This window comes from Balaenoptera ricei, chromosome 10, assembly GCF_028023285.1.
Source record: "Balaenoptera ricei isolate mBalRic1 chromosome 10, mBalRic1.hap2, whole genome shotgun sequence".
NCBI classification, from domain to species: domain Eukaryota; kingdom Metazoa; phylum Chordata; class Mammalia; order Artiodactyla; family Balaenopteridae; genus Balaenoptera; species Balaenoptera ricei.
Window position 1 is genome coordinate 35259194 of NC_082648.1, and position 21328 is coordinate 35280521.

The window sequence follows — 21328 nt, forward strand, 5'->3', positions numbered from 1 at the left end:
TGCATAATTTAATTCTTTTTATGCCCCGCAGTTTATTGTTTTACCTAGTCAGTGTTCCTGTAAATTTACCCATGTAAATAAAACTTTTTTCAGTATTTTATTATGAAAGTTTTAAAACCTGCAGCAAAGTTAAATTTTATAGTGAACATCCATTTACTCATCATTTAGATTCAGCTGTTAACATTTTACTGAACTTGTTTTATCATGTCTTTATCCATCCGTCTGTCCTTTATGCATACACTTAATCCATCAAATTTTGGGGATGCATTTCAAGGTAAACTGTGGACAACAGTACACTTTACATTACCTACCTAAACATGCATATCATTACCTAAAGTGCAATGTTTTTTTTTACAGTTTACTTGAAATGTGAAAATTACGTATGTGAAATACAAAATCTTAAGTGTTCATTTGCTGAGTTTTGATTTAATAATGTTCCTTTGTGTAGAGCTGCCCTAGGAGGTGTTTAATTTTTTTGGCTGACAGAATTGCATGAACTTAACTTTCTTTTTGTTGTCACTATTTCCAGAGAGATATGAGCAATTCTTGGCTACATTCTGTAATATGTCCTAATTTTCTTTTTTTTTTTTTTTTTTTAATTATTTTATTTCATTTATTTTTGGCTGCATTGGGTCTTCGTTGCTATGCGTGGGCTTTCTCTAGTTGTGGCGAGCAGGGGCTACTCTTCGTTGTGGTGCACAGCCTTCTCATTGCGGTGGCTTCTCTTGTGGAGCACGGGCTCTAGGCGCGCGGGCTTTAGTAGTTGTGGCACGTGGGCTCAATAGTTGTGGCTCGCGGGCTCTAGAGCGCAGGCTCAGTAGTTGTGGCGCACGGGCTTAGTTGCTCCGCGGCATGTGGGATCTTCCTGGACCAGGGCTTGAACCCATGTCCCCTGCATCACCAGGCGGATTCTTAACCACTGCACCACCAGGGAAGTCCTGTCCTAATTTTCTGGGGCAGTTCCAGTTTCAGATATTTGACCCATTATTCCCAAAAGCCATTGAAATGACCCAGAAAAATCAATATTTCATTGAAAATTCAGTGAGTGAATTAAACCAATAAGTGCTACTATACAGAGACATCTCATAAAACATGAGGGATCAGAGTGAGGAAACCTCAAGCTTTTGAAAGCAGAAGTCCACCAGCCTGGTGGGTAATCAAATTTTTTAGTTAGGTGTTGTACTTTTCTAGTAAAAAGCATGTGATGCCAACAGGAGCGTAAAATTGAGATAGCAAAGTGGAATGTATATTATGTATGTGGTGCTTGCTGTGTGCCAAGTACTGTTCCAGGTGCTGGGAATAGAGCAGTGGATAAGACCAAAGTTTCTGTGCCCATGAAACTTGCATTCATACTAAGTTGAGTGTGTCAGGAAATAATGGCATTGAATAGTTACATGTACCATTGTACTTAGTTACTTTGTTGGTAGGTTAATGTTTTAGTTGTTTTTGACTTTTTATAAGGGTAAAAATTAAGTATATGAAAGTAAACAAAATGATGTATGAACTCCCAAGGACAAATCATTCAAATGGTAATTATCATCTCATGGTCAATCTTGTTTTGTCTATGCCTTCACCACTTTCCTCCCTCCTAGATTATTTTGAAGTAAATCCAAAACTTATTTCAAATGAAAATATTTCAGTATGTGTTCCTAAAAGATAAAGATGCTTAAGGGGGTGCTTATATATTAAAAATGTTTTTGTGTTAAAATGGGTGGAAAATATATTTTAAGGACAATGGAAAATAAATGTTTTTAAAGAAATGTAATCCTCATAATTTGTACCCAGTTAGTAATGAGACTAAACATTAGTGTGGGAAATTTCATGTAATTTATATATGGAATCAAAGAAAACATCAAACTTGGTGCTTTTACTTGACTAAAATGAAAGTGTTTCTCATAACAGGTAGTTATATTAAATTGGAATTTATAGAAAATGAAGAAATAATTGGTTGTTTTGCAACAAAACACAATCACCATTTCAGATTTCAAAATTGCAAAACTAATTTGATATGTATCTTAATCTGATCAGATTTCTGTTAGCACAAGCAAACTGTGAATAGTCCATATTTCAGAAATGCAGAGAGCCTTGTGGTAGGAATTGTCTCGTCTAAAAGGTAATGACAATTACAAAAGTGTAAAAATCATAGAACTATAACTTTTCAAAAAAGTGGTTAAGTTTATATACATGTTTTTGCTTTCTACGTCCTGCCAGAGTGGATAAATGATTAAGTAAAATGGGTTTTTAAATTTATCGTTTTTTTTTAATGAACTACATATACTATTTATTTTTGGTCTGACTGATCATACCATTAATACTAACTTTGGAGAAGCAAAGCCGATGGATCCATCTGCATTTTAAATAATAAATGTTTCCATTCCATTGAGTTTATTTTTTAATTAATTGAAAATGATCCTGTTGTTCTTAAAAACCCTGTATAACATATTCTTCATAAGTTATAATTTTGATTTCTGGTTCATGTATTATGGTGCCATTGTTTTCCAAAACATTTCTTTAAAGGAGGTTCCAAACATCAGTATCTGAAGCCTTGTGTACTTCCATTAGCATTTAGGAAGGAAAATTACATATTTATAGCTTAATGTAAGATTTGTACAAGAATTTCAAACAGTGGTGGTGTTTCCATTCAGATCTGGCTTTGTAAGTAATATAAAATACTGTTTGAACTTTCTTAATAATATAAGCTTTTGAAAGAGAGATTCTGAAATCTTTGCCTCTCTTCATGGATTTTATTGGAAAGAAAAAAGTTCTTGAATGGTATATCTGGATAAGCTATGAACTCTCTGAAAACACAGTCTTGCTTTGTCACAGACTCTACAGTCGTCTTCATTTCCTTAAATCTTTTCATAGAATGAGGGAGTTTTCTTTAAGATTAGATGCCTACAGAGCAGAGATGGTATAATGATACTTACATTTGAAGACTTTCTCAGAACATAAAGGAAATGCCAATTTCATCTTCATTGCTAGATGTAAGAACTGTCATTAGGAGATTTTTTCTTTTGCTGATTAACAAGTTTGGAATGATTATTTTCATTTGTATTATTTTGTAGAAACAATTTGTTAAATATATAACTAAATGTGACTTGAGTTTTACTTCTTTGAAAGTTTTACCATATACATTTTAAAATCCTGAAATAACTTTGTAGTAATTTGGGGGAGTTGAACACAGAAACAGGCTGCTTGGTAAGGTAATAAGCTGTCTATTAATAGAAGCGTTTAGGCGTATATGCTCACTCCACCATCCCTTCACCAAAGCATGTACAAACAAGGATATTGTGGAGTGGAATTTTATGATTTCCTGGAATTGGAGAAATCAGTGATTCTAATTTTATGTATAATAAATTTTGAATTAGAAAATGCTATAAATTGTAATGTTAATTTTGGCTTAATGCCATTTTTTTAAAAAAAGAAACTCAGTATTTGTTTAGATTTAATTGAAATCTCTGTGAAAGATAGTGTTTAGAAGAAAGAGTCAATAAATTCATTTGTGTACTATATTTTATGTAATCATACAGAATATATATTACAGTTTAATGTCTAACATACTAAAGAAGGAAACCAACTTGTATCCCCATGGAAGAAAATTAGGTAGGTCATTTTAACTGTCAAATAGATATGAACTATTGATTTTATTTTTTCCTAACACATTGACAAATTTCCTACCCATTGGGAAATTTGAATTGGATGTAATTATTTATATCTGAATAGTTGTAGTTATTAATGCTAAGAAGTAATGTAAGGAAATAGACACTTTGAGGAATTTAGTGTTTCACTTAGACTTGCAAAAATAGTAATCAAAAGAGCAAACATTTTTTGAGCACTTAGTGTGTCCTGCTGTGCTAAATGTTTTACAATTTGGTTTTTATTTAATCCTCACAACTCCATGAGGTAGGTACTAGTATTAATCTCATTTTGCAGATAATGAAACTGAGACTTAAGATGGTAAAATAACCAGCCCCGAACGTTGGGCATTATATTTTGGTTTTTCATTTTGTCAAATTAATTAACTCATATTGATCATATCTTATACTTAGATAGCTTGCCAGTTTCTTTCACATATACCTAATCTGATATTGATAAACATAGCAAGAGTGCTTAAGACCAGATTGTTTACAGATACATGTTCTGTAGCTCTCCAGTTCTTCTTGTTGATAATCATTTTTGTTTAGTTATTTTACAGCAGCTTCTTGTCTAAGACAGGTGTTCTTCTCTCCCTCTGTCCAGTTTCCCAACTCCCACTAAGAATCCATTCAGCTACTAAAACTTTAAAACATTAATGTATTACTTTGAAAATTATTTGAAAGTTCAAATTTTATAACGAGTTTTATTTTGCTTCAAAACTTGTGATGTCAAAGGCTCTCCTCTCTCTAGTGCTGCTGGAGAAATAGCAAAATGTTTTCTCTAGATCTTTCTAGCTCAGTATTACCTCCCTATTTGCTGTTGGTTGTGTGTAAAAATCTTATATTTCTTCTGAACAGTACTTCAAACACAGTAGACCAAAGATGTGTGCTATCTTAAATGGTTTTACTTATAAAATTCCTAGACAGTTAGGGATTAGAGCTACTGTAACATTCTCACTTTTGTAGTTTATTTTTTATTAAAACAATAATATTGTATTTTTTCTTTTACTTATGATTGGTTTTTTGCATTGCTGCATGTTACTTTAAACACCTGGCTTTCTTCATTGAACAGTTTTATTTCCTTTAATTCATGTGAAGACCTTACTATTAGTTATATTCATGTTATTTCATTAATGCATTTTTGTTTGTTTATACATTTACTCTATTTGATTAAGGATAAGAACTCCTGTGCTTTTTAAAAAACCTTTCCAAGACCAAATAGAGAAGTTAGTGATTTTTATATATTTCTTTTTGTCTGTTTTAGGATGGCTACCATAGAGTAGTTAATATTGTGCCAAAGAAACCACCACTGCTAGACAGACCTGGTGAAGGAAGCTACAGTAGATATTACAGTCATGTTGATTACCGAGAATATGACGAGGGCCGCAGTTTTTCTCATGATCGAAGAAGTGGTCCACCTCACAGAGGAGTATGTAAATTTCCCCCATGTACTAATTGTTATATTTTATAAGTTTAAAAAATCATGTAATTTTTGGAATTTATGGGACTGGCCATGAAGGCAGTTGAATAAACACTTCCTGCTTGATGCTCTGTTGACTTGCCTGCTGGAGCTGTCAAATGGGAACTGGTAGTCAAGAATCTTGGGGTGCTGGACAAAGTGGGTAAGCCCTCTGGATAGCTCTATCTAAATGACATTAATTCCAGCTAGCCTGCTTTTTTATCCCCTAAATTGGCAAGGATTTGCAGAACCAGATAAAGGTAATCTTGTCTATTGCTTTTGTATTCAATAAGTGATAACCAGGTAGTTATCTTTTACTGGATGTGCCCACTTACAATTACTTTATTTTCATCATGATGAAATGCTGTGGGTAAGGTTGGGTTAAGGTTGTTGAGACTCAGTCTCATTTTTGTTATTATTAAAGTCTACTTCCTAACTCAGATTAGAAAGCCCTCAAAACATTGCCTTTCCTATAATAAGCACTTTTTAAGTGTTAGCCATTATTGCTATTATTATTATGTTTTTTCTCTTGATCATCTTTAGTAATCTAGAAGTATATATTTAATGTTGCAATAATCTGTTATTGAACTTGATTAAACTATTCCTTGATGCACTTCCTTTGACCTAGCTTGCATGTTTATAACATTCCTTTGCTAGACCATTTTCCTACACTTTCTCCTTTTTCTCCTTCCCTTCTATATAATGTTGTAATTAATGGTACATATTCAGACATTGCTTATGATAAATTTGACCTCACAGTAGCCATTGGAATTAGTTTCCATACTTTACACCTGAGGAAATGGAGCTAAGGCGATTTACCCAAGATGAGTATGTATGGGAGTTTAGTTCTCTTACTACCACATCATCGTGACCCTTGACAATTCTAAAGTGGCAGTGAGACTATTCAATATTTTCTTGTGTTTGTTTTTAAGTTTGGGGTGTTATAGCTTCCTTACTTCTCAATAGAATTGATTTTTATTTTGTTCAATTTTAAATGTCATGCTGTTCCTTTAGGAAGAAGGGTTTGGTATTGAAAAGTAAATACTATGTGTTATCTCTATTTTAGAAATACTGGATTTTGCCATCAGAGCCATTCTTCCAGGTAGTCTCAAGGAGAAACAGTTTGGCCTTTGCATAAACAGTTGTTATCCCTCTTAGGAAAACCCTGTGGCCATTTAGTGTAGACAGGGAATTTTGGATTCATTGGACCAATTTGTATTTGAAGCCGTATGAACAAGATTTTTTTCTAAAACCTTGCAGCATAATAGTGCCTCGATAATAGTTTTTACTATTGTTGTTACAAATTGTGTTTATTCATACTTTACACATTTTCTCTTTAAATTTTCTTCAAACAAACAAGCAGGCCCACTTGAGATCCTTAGGTTTCTCATGATGCTAATTCTTACCTAGAGTTCAGTTAGTATAAAGCAAACTGCTTACTTGATCCAATATTCTATTATAGCTATTGAGTTTTTTCTTTTGTTTGTTAATGGTTTAATGTTGGGAAGGAAAATGATGAATACATTTTACTTCTGTAAGAATAGAGTACGTGATGCTAAAGAGGAGGATGAAGATAGTATTTATTTTAGGTGAATCAATGTTTCTGATTGTAGGTGATGCACATGTTACAGTTGTCCCTCGATATCAGGGGATTGGTTCCAGGACCCACCAGGATACCAAAACCTGAGGTTGCTCAAGTCCCTTATATAAAATGGCATAGTATTTGCATATAACCTATGCACATCTTCTGTATACTTTAAATCATCTCTAGATTATTTATAATACCTAATACAACATAGTGCTATGTAAATAGTTGGCTGGCATGCAGCAAATTTAAGTTTTGCTTTTTGGAACTTTCTAGAATTCCCCCTTCTCCAATATTTTTGAGCCGATGCAGAACCTGTGGGTATGGACGGCTGATTGTACATTGTTCTTTGTATAATTTTAAAGTAATTGAGTATGGATTACCATGTGGTTCTTTTATATGTACCTTGTCCAAATTTGTTTTAGAGGACAAAGTGTGCTTTCTTTGATTAATTTTAAACTTAGTGCCACATCTTGTTCTAATATAGCTTATCAGTAAGTGTTGATTTCTTATTATATTGTTTCCAGTTGTGGTTTTTAATGGGAGGTAGGTTGAGAAAAGGTAACTTGAACAAGAAAAGTGGAAAAGTGACAAGTTCTTCATTGGGCTTGAATATGAAAATTGCTGAGCAAACTTGACAGAGGAAGAATAAAATGAAAGGTCGAGAAATGTGTGCTTGGCTAAATTTAAATTGAACCTTTGTTCTCGAACAGACTTTCTATGTTGTGAATGTTGGCATGTGCTTTTGGTAATAAGGCTGTTTGGGCCTACCAAAGAAATACTTTAAGTATTTTAATAGAGATAAATGGTACCACAGGTTCTCAGTCTACCAAATTAGTTGTTGAAATGGATGACTTGCTGTATCCTTTTTACTTTTTTATGCCTTTGAAGCTCAGAGAAATTTAGAAAGGTGTTTTTGCCCTCATATTATTTTGGTCTTAGAGACTAGTTTCTAGTAGTTCTGTTAGATACATATATACCCTACCTGACCAAAATAATGTAAATGAATATCTAAGTAACGTTTTTCTGTTACAGGATGAATCTGGCTATAGGTGGACAAGAGATGATCATTCTGCAAGCCGACAGCCTGAATACAGGTAAAAAGATAAAAATAACATAATTACTTTGAAATTTGCCTCACTGAGATGTCTGCTATTGAAATCTAACCTCAAGGCAAATCAATGAAATATTTAATAGGATTTAAAAATTTGAAAGCAACTAGCATTATATTCTTTTTGTGACTGTGTAATATATTAATGGCACTAATAGCTAGTGTTCTGTATCTCTTGGCATTTTGTAATTGACAGTAAAAATATATATTTAAAAATATTTAAACTCTATATTCTTCTCTAATTATTTAATTATTCTTAATGAGTCATGTGGATTATAAGGTGTATATTTGCTTAATTAGAAAATAAGGCATTTTTTCCAGAAATATCCTTCTTGAAAATATTTGAGTCATTACAAATTGTCTCCTATTAAAAAGCATCTCCCAGTTGCTTTATTTTGATCAATTAAGTTCTGTTGGGAAGACACATTTTGGAAGGACCTCGATCATTGTTAGCTTTGGTTACTTAATAGAGGCATTTGATAGAATAGTTAGAAAAAAAAGATGGACATACTTAACCAGGTTGGTAGTTGTTTTTTTAAATGATTTCACTCTGGTAGTGTTGGAAGTTGCAAAAGGAGCCTTTTAAAGATCTCTTATAGACTGTCAGACAAGAATCCCAAACTCATGGAGAATGGCAAGGAGTAACTGCCACAGCTCCATAGGTGCCAGAAGTAGACAGCTAGATTCCATGGATAAGAGCAGGGCAGTTAATTACTCATAGCACAGCAGCCAGAAGGGGCATCAGCATGGCAGTTTTGGTTTCCTGCCCCCAGGTCCCACAGGCGGATGTGATAGGCAGAGATGGTGGCTATGCATTGCAGCTAAGGAACCCAGAGTTAAGTGCTGGGTGCCTTTTGTTGCAGTCAGGAAGCAAGCCAGTCCTTTCCCAGGGAGTAAGCAGTCACATGGTAATTATGCTGTGGTCACCTTGACCTGTTGAACTGTCTCGTCATGACCAGTTACAAAAGCTCTTCAGTATCACTGGATGGTTAGGTCTTTCAGTTTGGTATGTATGGCAGGCATGTTCAAGGGCGTTCAGACCTCATGGCAGGCTGCCTCTCTCAAAAGAAGCAACAGAGATAATAGATGCTGAAAAATACTTTGATAAAATTTAACACTCAGTAATTATAAAAACTGTCAGCCAGCTAGAAATAGAAGAGAATTACCATTATTTGATAGGCATTTGCTATACTGAATGGTAAAGTTAGAAGCATTCGCCTTAAAACCAGAACAAAGCAGTAATGCCTATTTTCACTGCTTCTATTCATTATGGTAATGGTGGTCTCAACACCTTCAGTAAGACAAGAAAAATGAAGGTTAAGGGTTAGAATGAAAGAAACAAAACTATTTACAGATTGTATAATTATCTATGCAGAAAATCCAAAGGAGTCTATAAACTATAGAACTACTAGGATATTAGCAAAGTTCAGTATAATAAAATCAACTATCAGCAGCATAAATTAGACAACGTAATTTAAAAACACTATAGCAGGGACTTCCCTGGTGGCGCAGTGGTTTAGAATCTGCCTGCCAGTGCAGGGGATACAGGTTTAAGCCCTGGTCCGGGAAGATCCCACATGCCACGGAGCAGCTAAGCCCATGCGCCACAACTACTGAGCCTGCGCTCTAGAGCCCGCAAGCCACAACTACTGAGCCTGCATGCCACAACTACTGAAGCCCGCGCGCCTAGAGCCTGTGCTCTGCAACAAGAGAAGCCATCGTAATGAGAAGCCCGCGCACCTCAACGAAGAGTAGCCCCTGCTCGCTGCAACTAGAGAAAGCTCATGCGCAGCAACGAAGACCCAACACAGCCAAAAAAAATATATATATATATATATATAAATAAATTAATTAATTACAAAAATACTATAGTATGAAAACTATAAGGAGTAATAAGAATAAATTTAACTGAAGTGTGTGAGACCTATTTGGATGAAGTTACAAGTCATTTCTAAAGAACATTTTAAAGTCCTGAGTACATCCTTGGCTATGAAGAGACAGCATCACAAATATGTCAGTTCTCTTCAGATTCAGGTGTGAATTCAATGTGGTTCCAGTCTAAATTCCAGGATTTTTTTTTTTTTGCATAGAAGGTGGCAAACTGATTCTAAAATTAATATGAAGAGTGAAGGGCCAAATAGCAAAAATAGTATTGAAAAACGTGTGAAGACTGAATATGCCATATATCAAAACTTATTAAAGCTGTAGTAGTGTAAACAGTGAAACAGAATAAGGAATCTGGAAGCAAACCTAGGTATTGAAAAACATGTGAAGACTGAATATGCCATATATCAAAACTTATTAAAGCTGTAGTAGTGTAAACAGTGAAACAGAATAGGGAATCTGGAAGCAAACCTAGATATGTCTAGGAATTTAGGATATTAGTAGTATTAAAAGTCAAATGGGGAAAGAATGAACTTTTTAATAAATAGTACTGGGACAAACTGCTATCCATTTGGGGGAAAAAAAAATGTGAAACTGGAAGCCTGGCATGTCAACATAAATAATCTGATATACTAGAGACCTGAATATGAAAAGCAAAATTAAAAAAAAACAACACAGCTTTTGGTTAGATTAGCTAATGGTTTATATTTCTCCCTAAATAAACAGCTCTTTTTTTTTTTGAAACAGCTCTTGGATTATTTTAATTCTGTTGTTTTTCAGTGTTTAAAATTAGAGTTTCTGTTTTTATCTTTCTTCTTTTTGTCTTTTTTAGCATTTTTTTTCCTGTGCCTGTGTATAATTTTACATAAATGAAATAAAATCATATATGTGACTCCTCAATCTTAAAAGCTATGTTAACAGCTTCGTGTATATTCTACTTTTCTCCATATTCATAGACATTTGGGGTATTTGATTTTTGTTGATGAGATCATGTTACACACACTTTTCTCGAAGTTGCTTTTCTCCTTCAGAGGCTTGTGAAAATCTCTCCAAGTTATTTGGTTTAACTTTAATTTGAATCTTTTTAGTGGCCAAGTAATGTTCCATTTTGTGGCTATACCAAATAATTTAGTTGTTCACCTATTGATGAATATTCATGCTGTTTCCAGTACAAAACAGTGCTGCAATAAATCTGAGTACATAATATCTTTAAGAAACAGTACTTTGGTTTCTATGGGATAGATTGCCAAAAGTGGAGTTTCTGGGTCAAAGGGCATATATATTTAAAATTTTAATAGATGTTTCCAGTTTGCCTTCTAAAAGCCTAAAACACTTATGCTTTCATTTTAAAAATCTAATATTTTAATTTCAAGTTTAATTTGTTTTTCTTTTTTTTTTCTCATTGGTGAAGCAGAGTTTTTATTTTATTTTTTTTATTTTTTAAATTTTTATTGGAGTATAGTTGATTTACAGTGTTGTGTTAGTTTCAGATGTACAGCAAAGTGAATCAGTTATACATATATCCACTCTTTTTTTTTTTCAGACTCTTTCCCCATATAGGCCATTACAGAGTATTGAATAGAGTTCCCTGTGCTATACAGCAGGTTGTTATTAGTTATCTATTTTATATATAGTATTGTGTAAATGTCAATCCCAACCTCCCAATTTAACCGCCCCCCCCCCAATCCACTGGTAACCATAAGTTTGTTTTCTACATCCGTGACTTTACTTCTGTTTTGTAAATTAGTTCATTTGTACCCTTTTTTTTTAGACTCCACATGTAAGATTTAGATTCCACAAATATCATGTGATATTTGTCTTTCTGTGTCTGACTTACTTCACTCAGCATGACAGTCTCTAGGTTCATCCATGTTGCTGCAGATGGCATTATTTTGTTCTTTTTTATGGCTGAGTAATATTCCATTGTATATATATGTACTATATCTTCTTTATCCATTCCTCTGTTGATGGACATTTAGGTTGCTTCCATGTCCTGGCTATTGTAAATAGCGCTGCAATGAACCTTGGAGTGCATGTATCTTTTCGAGTTACGGTTTTCTCTGGGTATATGCCCAGGAGTGGGATTGCTGAGTCATATGGTAGTTCTATTTTTAGTTTTTTAAGGAACCTCCATACTGTTCTCCATAGTGGCTATACCAATTTACATTCCTGCCAGCAGTGTAGGAGGATTCCCTTTTCTCCACACCCTCTCCGCATTTATTGTTTTGTAGATTTTTTTGTTGATGGCCATTCTTACCGATGTGAAGTGTTTTTCTTATTTATTAACATAAGTAAAGTTTTGAAATTTCCTTTAAGCATTGTTGTAACTGTATCCCACTGATTCAGATATGTAGCAATTTTATACTGATTCTGACATAGTATATTCTAGTTATTCTGTGATCAGAGAATGTTGCCTGTATTCTTACTCTGCTGTTTGAAATTCATTGATCATTAGTTGATCAGTTTTCTTATCTGTACCATGAGCATTAAAATAAGATATTTTCTTTTTGAATTTTTTCTGGATATATACATGCACCTCAATGTTCATAGAAGCACTATTTATAATAGCCAAGACGTGGAAGCAACCGAAGTGCCCATCAACAGACGAATGAATTAAGACGACATGGTATATATATATATATATACAATAGAATATTACTGAACTATAAAAGAAGAATGAAATACTGCCATTTGCAGCAACGTGGATGGACCTAGAGAATATTATGCTAGGTGAAATAAGTCAGAAAGACAAGTGCTGTATCACTTAAATGTGGAAACTAACAAATAATACAAAGGAATGTATATACAAAACAGAAACAGATTCACGGATATAGAAAACAAACTGGTAACCAAAGGGGAAAGGGAAGGTAGAAGGGACAAATTAGAGGTATGGGATTAACAGATACAAACTACTGTGTATCAGTATAAAACAGATAAAAAACAACTATATACTGGGTTGGCCAAAAGGTTCATTCGGTTTTTTCCGTAAGATGGCTTTAGTAGAACTTAGTTGTCTTTAACTTCATTCGAAACAATTTTGTTAGATTGTATGTGACCGCTGTCATATCAGCGTGCATTAAAAAAAAAGACATCAGAATTGGTGAATTTTTATGTAGCCATTTTAATACTGAAGATGGAAGAAAAAAAGCAACATTTTCGGCATATTATGCTTTATTATTTCAGGAAAGGTGAAAACGTAACTGAAACGCAAAAAAGATTTATGCAGTATGTGGAGAAGGTGCTGTGACTGATTGAACATGTCAAAAGTGGTTTGCGAAGTTTCCTGTTTGAGATTTCTCGCTGGACGATGCTCCACTCTTGGGTAGACCATTTGAAATTGATAGTGATCAAATTGAGACATTAATTGAGAAGAATCAACATTATACCACATGGGAGATAGCCGACATACTGAAAATATCCAAATCAAGCATTGAAAATCATTTGCACCAGCGTGGCTATGTTAATCGCTTTGGTATTTGGGTTCCACATAAGTAAAACGAAAAAAACCTCCTTGACTATGTTTCCACATGCGATTCTCTACTTAAACATAATGAAAACGTTCCATTTTTAAAACAAATTGTAACGGGCAATGAAAAGTGGATACTTGTACAAAAATGTGGAACGGAAGAGATCGTGGGGCAAGTGAAATGAACCACCACCAACCACACCAAAGGCCGGTCTTTATCAAAGAAGGTGATGTTGTATATATGGTGGGATTATGAGCTCCTTCTGGAAAACCAAACGATTAATTCCAACAAGTACTGCTCCCAGTTAGACCAACTGAAAGCAGCACTTGACAAAAAGCATCTGGAATTAGTCAACAGAAAACGCATAATCTTCCATCAGGATAACATAAGAATGCATGTTTCTTTGATGACCAGGCAAAAACTTACAGTTTGGCTGGGAAGTTCTGATTCATCCGCCATATTCACCAGACATTGCACCTTCAGATTTCCATTTATTTCGGTCTTTACAAAATTCTCTTAATGGACAAAATTTCAGTTCCCTGGAAGACTGTAAAAGGCACCTGGAACAGTTCTTTGCTCAAAAAGATAAAAAGTTTTGGGAAGATGGAATTATGAAGTTGCCTGAAAAATGGCAGAAGGTAGTGAAACAAAAAGGTGAATATGTTGTTCAATAAAGTTCTTGGTGAAAATGAAAAATGTGTCTTAATTTTAATTAAAAACCGAAGGCACTTTCTGGCCAGCCCAATACTGTATAGCATAGGGAATTATACCCATTATCTTGAAGTAACCTGTAATGGAATATAAACTGCAAAAATACTAAATCACTATGCTGCGCACCTGAAACTAACACAATATTGTAAATCAACTATACTTCAATTTTAAAAAAGGATTAAGTGATTTTACACATACAACGCATATTTTACCATGCCTGTCACATAGTAATCATTTAATAAATGTTAACTGTGGAAAAAAAGCAAGGTATATTCTCTTTTCAGGGTATAGAGTTAATTCTATATGGTATATTCATTCATTTGGTAAGTGTTTACTATGTCAGGTACTCTTCTAGCCTCTGGAGACAATAAGCTCCTTTCACGAAGCCTACATTTTAGTATAGATTATAGATAGTAAACAGATAAAAAACAAAACATAAGTTTTATGAAGAAAAATAAAACAGGGTAGTGGAGTAGAAAGTGCTTCTACTTCAGCACCTTCCTGTACCTTCACTTGATGTCTGGATGTCTTCAGTAACATTTCACATTTTACACTATCACAAAAGCTATAGCTTTTACTGGTTGGCATCTTTCTGGAGCTTCTACCTAAAAGACTTTGTGAATGGAAAATAGCTGTTGTTCTAGGGGGAAAAAATTACTGCATTGTAAACCAGACAGAGTAGTTGTGTATTTTTGTAAGAGAATAATGTTCTGAGCAATTAGGAGAACCATGCTAGTCAGTGTTTTTGTTTTTGTCAGTGGGGTATACATAATAATTCCTTATTACGGGAAGGAAATATTAGAACATTTAAAATATTTTATTTGAAACAGTTTTTAAAATTTAAAAAAGTTGCAAGAATAATTCAAAGAATTCCTGTAATCCTTCACAAGAGACCCCATTAATGTCTCCAACACTGCCCCAGTAATGCACTTTATAGCAAAAAGATCTATCTGATCTCATAGGTCATGTTTTTGTAGACTTCCTTAATCTGGAACAGTTTCTCAGTCTTTCCTTGATTTTTATGGCTGTTTTTGGCAAAATGAAAACAGGACAGACATTTTATAGAATGTTTCTCAATTTGGGTTTGTCTGATGTTTCTTCATGATTAGATCCAGGTTATACATTTTTTTCTGATGCAGTTTCTGAAGTGATGCTGTGTTCTTTGTATTGCATCCTGTTAGGTTGCACATGCTATTGATTTGTCCCCTTATTAGTATTGTTGTCTTTTATCACTTGATTAAGATGGGGCCTGTGAAATTTCTTCACTGTGAAGTTAGCCTCCTCCCTTAAAGTTAGTGTTTGTGGGGAGATACTTTGAAACTATGTGATTATGCCATTCTTCATCCCACTTTCACCCCCTAGTTTTAGCATCCATTGATGTTTCTTGCCTGAATTAATTATTAATGAGATGCTTTTAAATGGGTGATTTTGTAATTAGGTGCTTTTTTCTATATTTATTATGCAGGCATTCTGTTGTGAGAAGAGCTTTCTCTTCTCTCCACCAGCCCCTTTAAAAAACAAACAAAACTTTGTTCTGTGTGGTATAATCTGTTGCCATTATTATTTTGATGCCCAAATTTGGCCAGTGTGAATCCGTTCAAAGTAACTTCTGTGTTTTTTTTAAAAAATATTTTGTTGTGGTAGAATATATATGACATAAAATATGCCATTGTAACCATTTTCAGTTATACAGTTCACTGGCATTAATTACATTTACAGTGTTGTACAACCATCTCCACTATTTCCAAAACTTTTTATTACCCCAAACAGAAACTCCATACCTGTTAAGCAATAACTCCTTATCCCCCGCTTACCCCCAGCACCTGGCAACCAACATTCTACTTTTAGGAATTTGCCTGTTCTAGATATTTCATATAAGTGCATTCATACGATATTTGTTTTTTGTGTCTGGCTTCTTTCACTTGGCATAGTGTTTTCAAGGTCCATCCATATTGTAGCATATGTCAGAACCTCATTCCTCTTTATTGGTGAATAATATTCCATTGTATGTATATACCACATTTTGTTTATCCATTCAACCTCTAATGGACATTTGGGTTATTTCCACCTTTTGGCTATTGTGAATAATGCTGCAGTGAACACTGACATATAAGTATCTGTTTTGAGTGCCTGTTTTCAATTTTTTTGATGCATACACAGGAGTGGAATTGCTGGGTCATACAGTAATTCTGTGTTTAGCTTTTTGAGGAACCACCAAACTGTTCCATAGTAGCTGTACTGTTTTACATTCGTACCAGCAATGTGCAAGAGTCCCAGTTTTTCTACATCCTCATCAACACTTGTTACATTCCTATCATCATCATCACCATCATTATTACTGTTATTACTGCCATCCTGGTAAATGTGAAGTGGTATCTTGTGGTTTTGATTTGCATTTCCCTAATGACTAGTAATGATGAACAACTCATTTCATATGCTTATCAGCCATTTGTATTTCTTTGGAGAAATTATTCATTTTTTTTCTTTTTTTGCCCATTTGAAAATTGAGTTGTTTGTCTTTTTGTTGTTGTTTTAGGAGTCCTTTATATATTCTGGATATTAAATCCTTATCAGATATGTGATTTCTAAATATTTTCTCCCATTCTTTAGCTTGTTTTTTCACTTTGTGGATAATGTCCATTTTTGATGTACAAAATTTTTAAATTTGATAAAATCTAATGTATCTGTTTTTCCTCTTGTTGCCAATGTTTTTGTGTCATATAAGAATTTATTGCCAAATTAAGATCATCTGTGTTGTTTTGACTTATCTACCTCATTTTTTGATTATTTCCTTACTTTCTGCTGAAAGATGTTCGTGGTCTTTTTATACTTTCCCTGCCCTGACCCTAAAATCAGCAATTTCTCTAAGGAACACAGGTTCTCTTTAGTGGAGAGTGGTTTTTTATAACCAAGAACTGGACACTAGGTGCGTGCATATATGCACGCACACACACACAAACACACACACACCTTTACATCTGTATTTATTTTTATACAGTATTTACATATATGAGTTCATGGCAGTATCCTTTCATCTTTTCCATATTTTACCTCGCTTCTTCATCAGTGAGAAACCTGCCTTCCATTTGTTGGTAGAGACAGTCCTCCATGGATCTCTTGCACTCCTACACATCTGGCCAAGTTACACCAGGAATGCAAGGCCCTGATCACTTTTTATCCATATTATTTCTCAGAGCTGAGTTTGTAGTGAGCACTCTTGAAGGATAAGGTAAATATCTCCCTCTGTGTCAAAGAGCAGGCTTGCTTATTGCTTGGGGTAAAAATAGTGGTTTTTTACTTGGGTTCCCCAAGTTCAGTGTTCCTCAGTTATGAACCAAACCCACGACATGTGCATCCATCTGGGCTCATATCACATCATCCCTGTGGGACTTGGGACCTGGGGAAACTGACACAAACGTGCCAGCGCTTATGTTGTTTGCTATGCTGATGTATTAAGTACTTTGTCTCTGATCCAAGAGTCTTGTGTCTTCTGCAGGCATCCATGAAATAGTAACAGTCTAACTCATTAGCTTGTAAACAGAGTAAAATCTGATCTCAGAGCTGAAACCAGCACCTTCAATATATTTGCTTACATTCCTGTACATAGTTAATCCTCTGACCCTGTCGGTCTTTCTTCTCATGCTCCCCAGCACTTTCCTTTTGCAGATTGCCATCACTGGCTGCTACTGGGGTGCCTTGCTTTCACACCATCTTCCATAGGTCTGTTACTGGCAGTGGAACGTTCTGTTTTATGTGTTTCATATTGTAGCACATTACGTACTTCATAAATCTAGCGTGTGTGTGAATTAGTGGTTTATATTCAAATATGTTTTATTAGTAGGACTGTGGAATCACTGGAAGCAACTGGATGAAGTAACAGCTAACAGAGGAAAAGAGAACGTATCAAGTTTTCTATCATCCTCATGCAACAACCCCCGCCCCCCGCCTGTCACTTTCTTATTTTTTTTTAACATCTTTATTGGAGTATAATTGCTTTACAATGTTGTGTTTGTTTCTTCTATACAACAAAGTGAATCAGACATATGTATACATATGTCCCCATATCCCCTCCCTCACTTTCTTATTTAATAGAGCCACATACCTGGTAATTTGTCTACATTTCAAGTATATAATCACCTACTAATCTTGGTTCTGTATTTACCCAGTGATTATATTATCTATTTGTTCAAAACACACTTGTAGATGAAATTCAGAATATGTTAGGATTTTTTTCATTTTGTATTCAAGGAACATGTCATACTTTATTGATATAGATAGAATGAGGTTATTTTTAACAGTCACTTTTCCCCCTGTAATTATGAGGTCTCAGAATAAACCTTAGGATGGAATTTGTTTAAAGTACTAAATAATATCTAAAAATATGGAACAAGAGTGTCACCAAGTGGTCAGTATACTTTAATTTTAAATAGTTTTTTTTTTCCTGCATTCACATATGGAAAGTTTTGATTTAGTTGTTAAGTATTTATACTTATTGATTTTTTAAAAAGAGTAGATTTAATTTTTAATTTTATTATAGCTGTTTTATCTTCTTAGGTGATAATCTGTTTGATGGAGAAAAATACTGTATAACATCTTTTTCTATTTAGTTCAGGGGTACAAATATTTATTAAGTGTTTACTATGTTAGGCCACTGTGTTTGTATCACTGACTTACAGTCTAGGTAGTGAAATAGATGCACAAGTACATAGCATAATATAATACGTGCTGAAGTTTCATCAAGTGCTGAAGACAAATAAGCACTTATCCTGTACTGAGGTTTTATTAAAAGTTTCTGGGAGGGGTGGATAATTTCAACAGAACCTGAAGGAAAAGTAAGAGTTAATCAGAAAAAGAGTAACAGGGGGGCTTCCCTGGTGGCGCAGTGGTTGAGAGTCTGCCTGCCGATGCAGGGGTCACGGGTTCGAGCCCTGGTCTGGGAAGATCCCACATGCTGCGGAGCGACTGGTCCTGTGAGCCACGATTGCTGAGCCTGCGCGTCTGGAGCCTCTGCTCCGCAACAAGAGAGGCCACGATAGTGAGAGGCCCGCGCACCGCGATGAAGAGTGGCCCCCACTTGCCGCAGCTGGAAAAAGCCCTTACACAGAAACGAAGACCCAACACAGCCATAAATAAATAAATAAATAAACCCAAAGTTTAAAAAAAAAAAAAGAAGGAAAAAGAGAATTTAAAAAAAAAAAAAAAGAATAACAGGGACCATATTCCTACAAAGGGAAGAGCATGAGCAAAGCTGTGTAAAGCATGATGTGTAGAGCTATTAATAGGCGATTATGTAAGAACTGGGGAACTGTGGATTAATCTCTAACTAAGAAGTCTGGGTTTTATTCTATTAACTGTGGGGAACTACTGAGAAATTTTAGCTTGGTAGAAAGAGGGGGGCTACAGTAACGCAGTCAGGTTGTAGCTTGTCTTCAGTGTAGGGGATGACTTTTAAAGATGGCACTAGGGCTTCCCTGGTGGTACAGTGGTTAAGAATCCGCCTGCCAATGCAGGGCACATGGGTTCGAGCCCTGGTCTGGGAAGATCCCACATGCCGCAAAGCAGCTAAGCCCGTGCACCACAACTACTGAGCCTGAGCTTCAGAGCCCACGAGCCACAACTCCTGAAGCCCGGGCGCCTAGTGCCCGTGCTCTGCAACAAGAGAAGCCACGCAATGAGAAGCCCGCGCACTGCAACAAAGAGTAGCCCCCGCTCGCCGCAACTAGAGAAAGCCCGCACACAGCAACTAAGACCCAACGCAGCCAAAAATAAATAAATTAAAAAAAAAAATGGCACTAGAGATAGAATAAGAAACCATGACTATCTTAATTGGAGAAAGGGAGTTGGGGGTGGAGGAAAAGGGTTAAATTTGATAAATGCTTAGGAAGTGAAAAATCGGCAAGATGTGGTTGTTGGATGTGGGAATAAAGAAGAGGGGAATATCTGGAGTCCAGGCGGCGTCTGGCGTGGGAGCCGGGGGACCACGATGGTAAAGAAGCAGAAAGGCCGCGTTGTGATCGACTCAGACACGGAAGACAGCGGCAGCGATGAGAACCTGGATCAGGGGACACAGGTTCGATCCCTGGTCTGGGAAGATCCCACATGCCGCGGAGCAACTAAGCCTGTGTGCCACAACTACTGAGTAGTGAGCTTGCGAGCCACAACTACTGAAGCCCGCGTGCCACAACTACTGAAGCCCGTGCGCCTAGAGCCCGTGCTCCGCAACAAGAGAAGCCACTGCAACGAGAAGCCCGCGCACCGCAACGAAGAGTAGTCGCCGCTCACTGCAACTAGAGAAAGCCTGCGCGCAACAGTGAAGACCCAACACAGCCAAAAATCAATAAATAAAATAATAAATTCATAAAAACAAGAAGAAGAGGGGAATATCTGGATTTTTTGTTTGTTTACTGTGTGTGTAATAATACCATTATCTGAGATTGGCAGTATAGGAGGAATGGTTTCAAGGGAGGAGCTGCATTCAAAATTGAGGTTGTCCAAGGAGAAGGTATAGTTAGACAAGAGCAGTGGACTAAGGTCAGAACCTTAGGGAACACTTTTACGGAAGTGGTGGAAAATAAAGCTTTTTAAACGGTATTATGGGTCACTGATGTCTAATGCAACTGAGTATTTCAGTGATGTAAAGATTAAAATATCTCTTGGGTTTGGCAGTGTCAGGATGAATGACATGGGAAGGGGGTAGATTCAGCCTGGGTGGATAACTTTTTAAAAAATACTTAACTGGGATGGAAAGTAGGCAATGTTGTTAGCTGGAGAAGGACACTGGCTAAAGGGAGATCACCTAAAACCTTTTTTTAGCTGGTCAGTAATTTGAGCATATTTATAGGTTGAAGGGAAAGAGAGGTTGAAGATACAAGACAGATAAGGGATAACTGATGAAGCAGGTGAATGAGGACGAGGATGAAGACCATTGATAGAAGGGCTAAATTTTTTTTTTTTTAGGTAGCTGTGGTATGGCATCCTGACAGATAGTTTTGTTTTTTTAATTAATTTTTATTGTAGTATAGTTGATTTACAGTGTTGTGTTAGCTTCTGCTGTACAGCAAAGTGAATCAGTTATACATATACATATATCCACTCTTTTAGCTTCTTTTCCATTATAGGTCATTACAGAGTTTGAGTATAGTTCCCTGTGCTATATAGTAGGTTCTTACTAGTTATCTGTTTTATATATAGTAGTGTGTATATGTTAATCCCAATCTTCCAATTTAAGAAGGTCTAACTTTTAATGGTGGGGAGGAGAGAGTCATATACCAAGAAAGGAAGGACAGAATTAGGGGTGGGCAGATGAAGGCAAATTGGGGGAGAGGGGTGTGGGCTGGCAGTTGAGGTAGTTCATGCCTAAAGATTGCTGTATTTTTCAGTATGTGAGGTCACTCATTGAGAGTGAAAAGTTTGGTTCTAGGTTAAAGGACTTGGGGAGAATTATCAACATAGAGAATACTTGCTGGCATGAATGGG

The 21328-nt window shown here is 35.6% G+C and overlaps 1 protein-coding gene across 7 annotated transcripts in view; it reads left to right on the forward strand.

Moving 5' to 3' along the window:
- The window catches only part of PPHLN1 (periphilin 1), a 234071-nt gene that overhangs the window by 102565 nt on the left and 110178 nt on the right, over positions 1-21328 (forward strand). For 5 of the 7 annotated variants that reach the window (XM_059935650.1, XM_059935651.1, XM_059935653.1 and 2 more), the window contains 2 exons: positions 4900-5064; positions 7715-7776. In XM_059935650.1, the coding sequence (XP_059791633.1) occupies positions 4900-5064; positions 7715-7776 (227 nt within the window). The remainder of the gene's footprint in view (positions 1-4899; positions 5065-7714; positions 7777-21328) is intronic. The other 2 variants (XM_059935656.1, XM_059935657.1) reach the window with 1 other exon arrangement.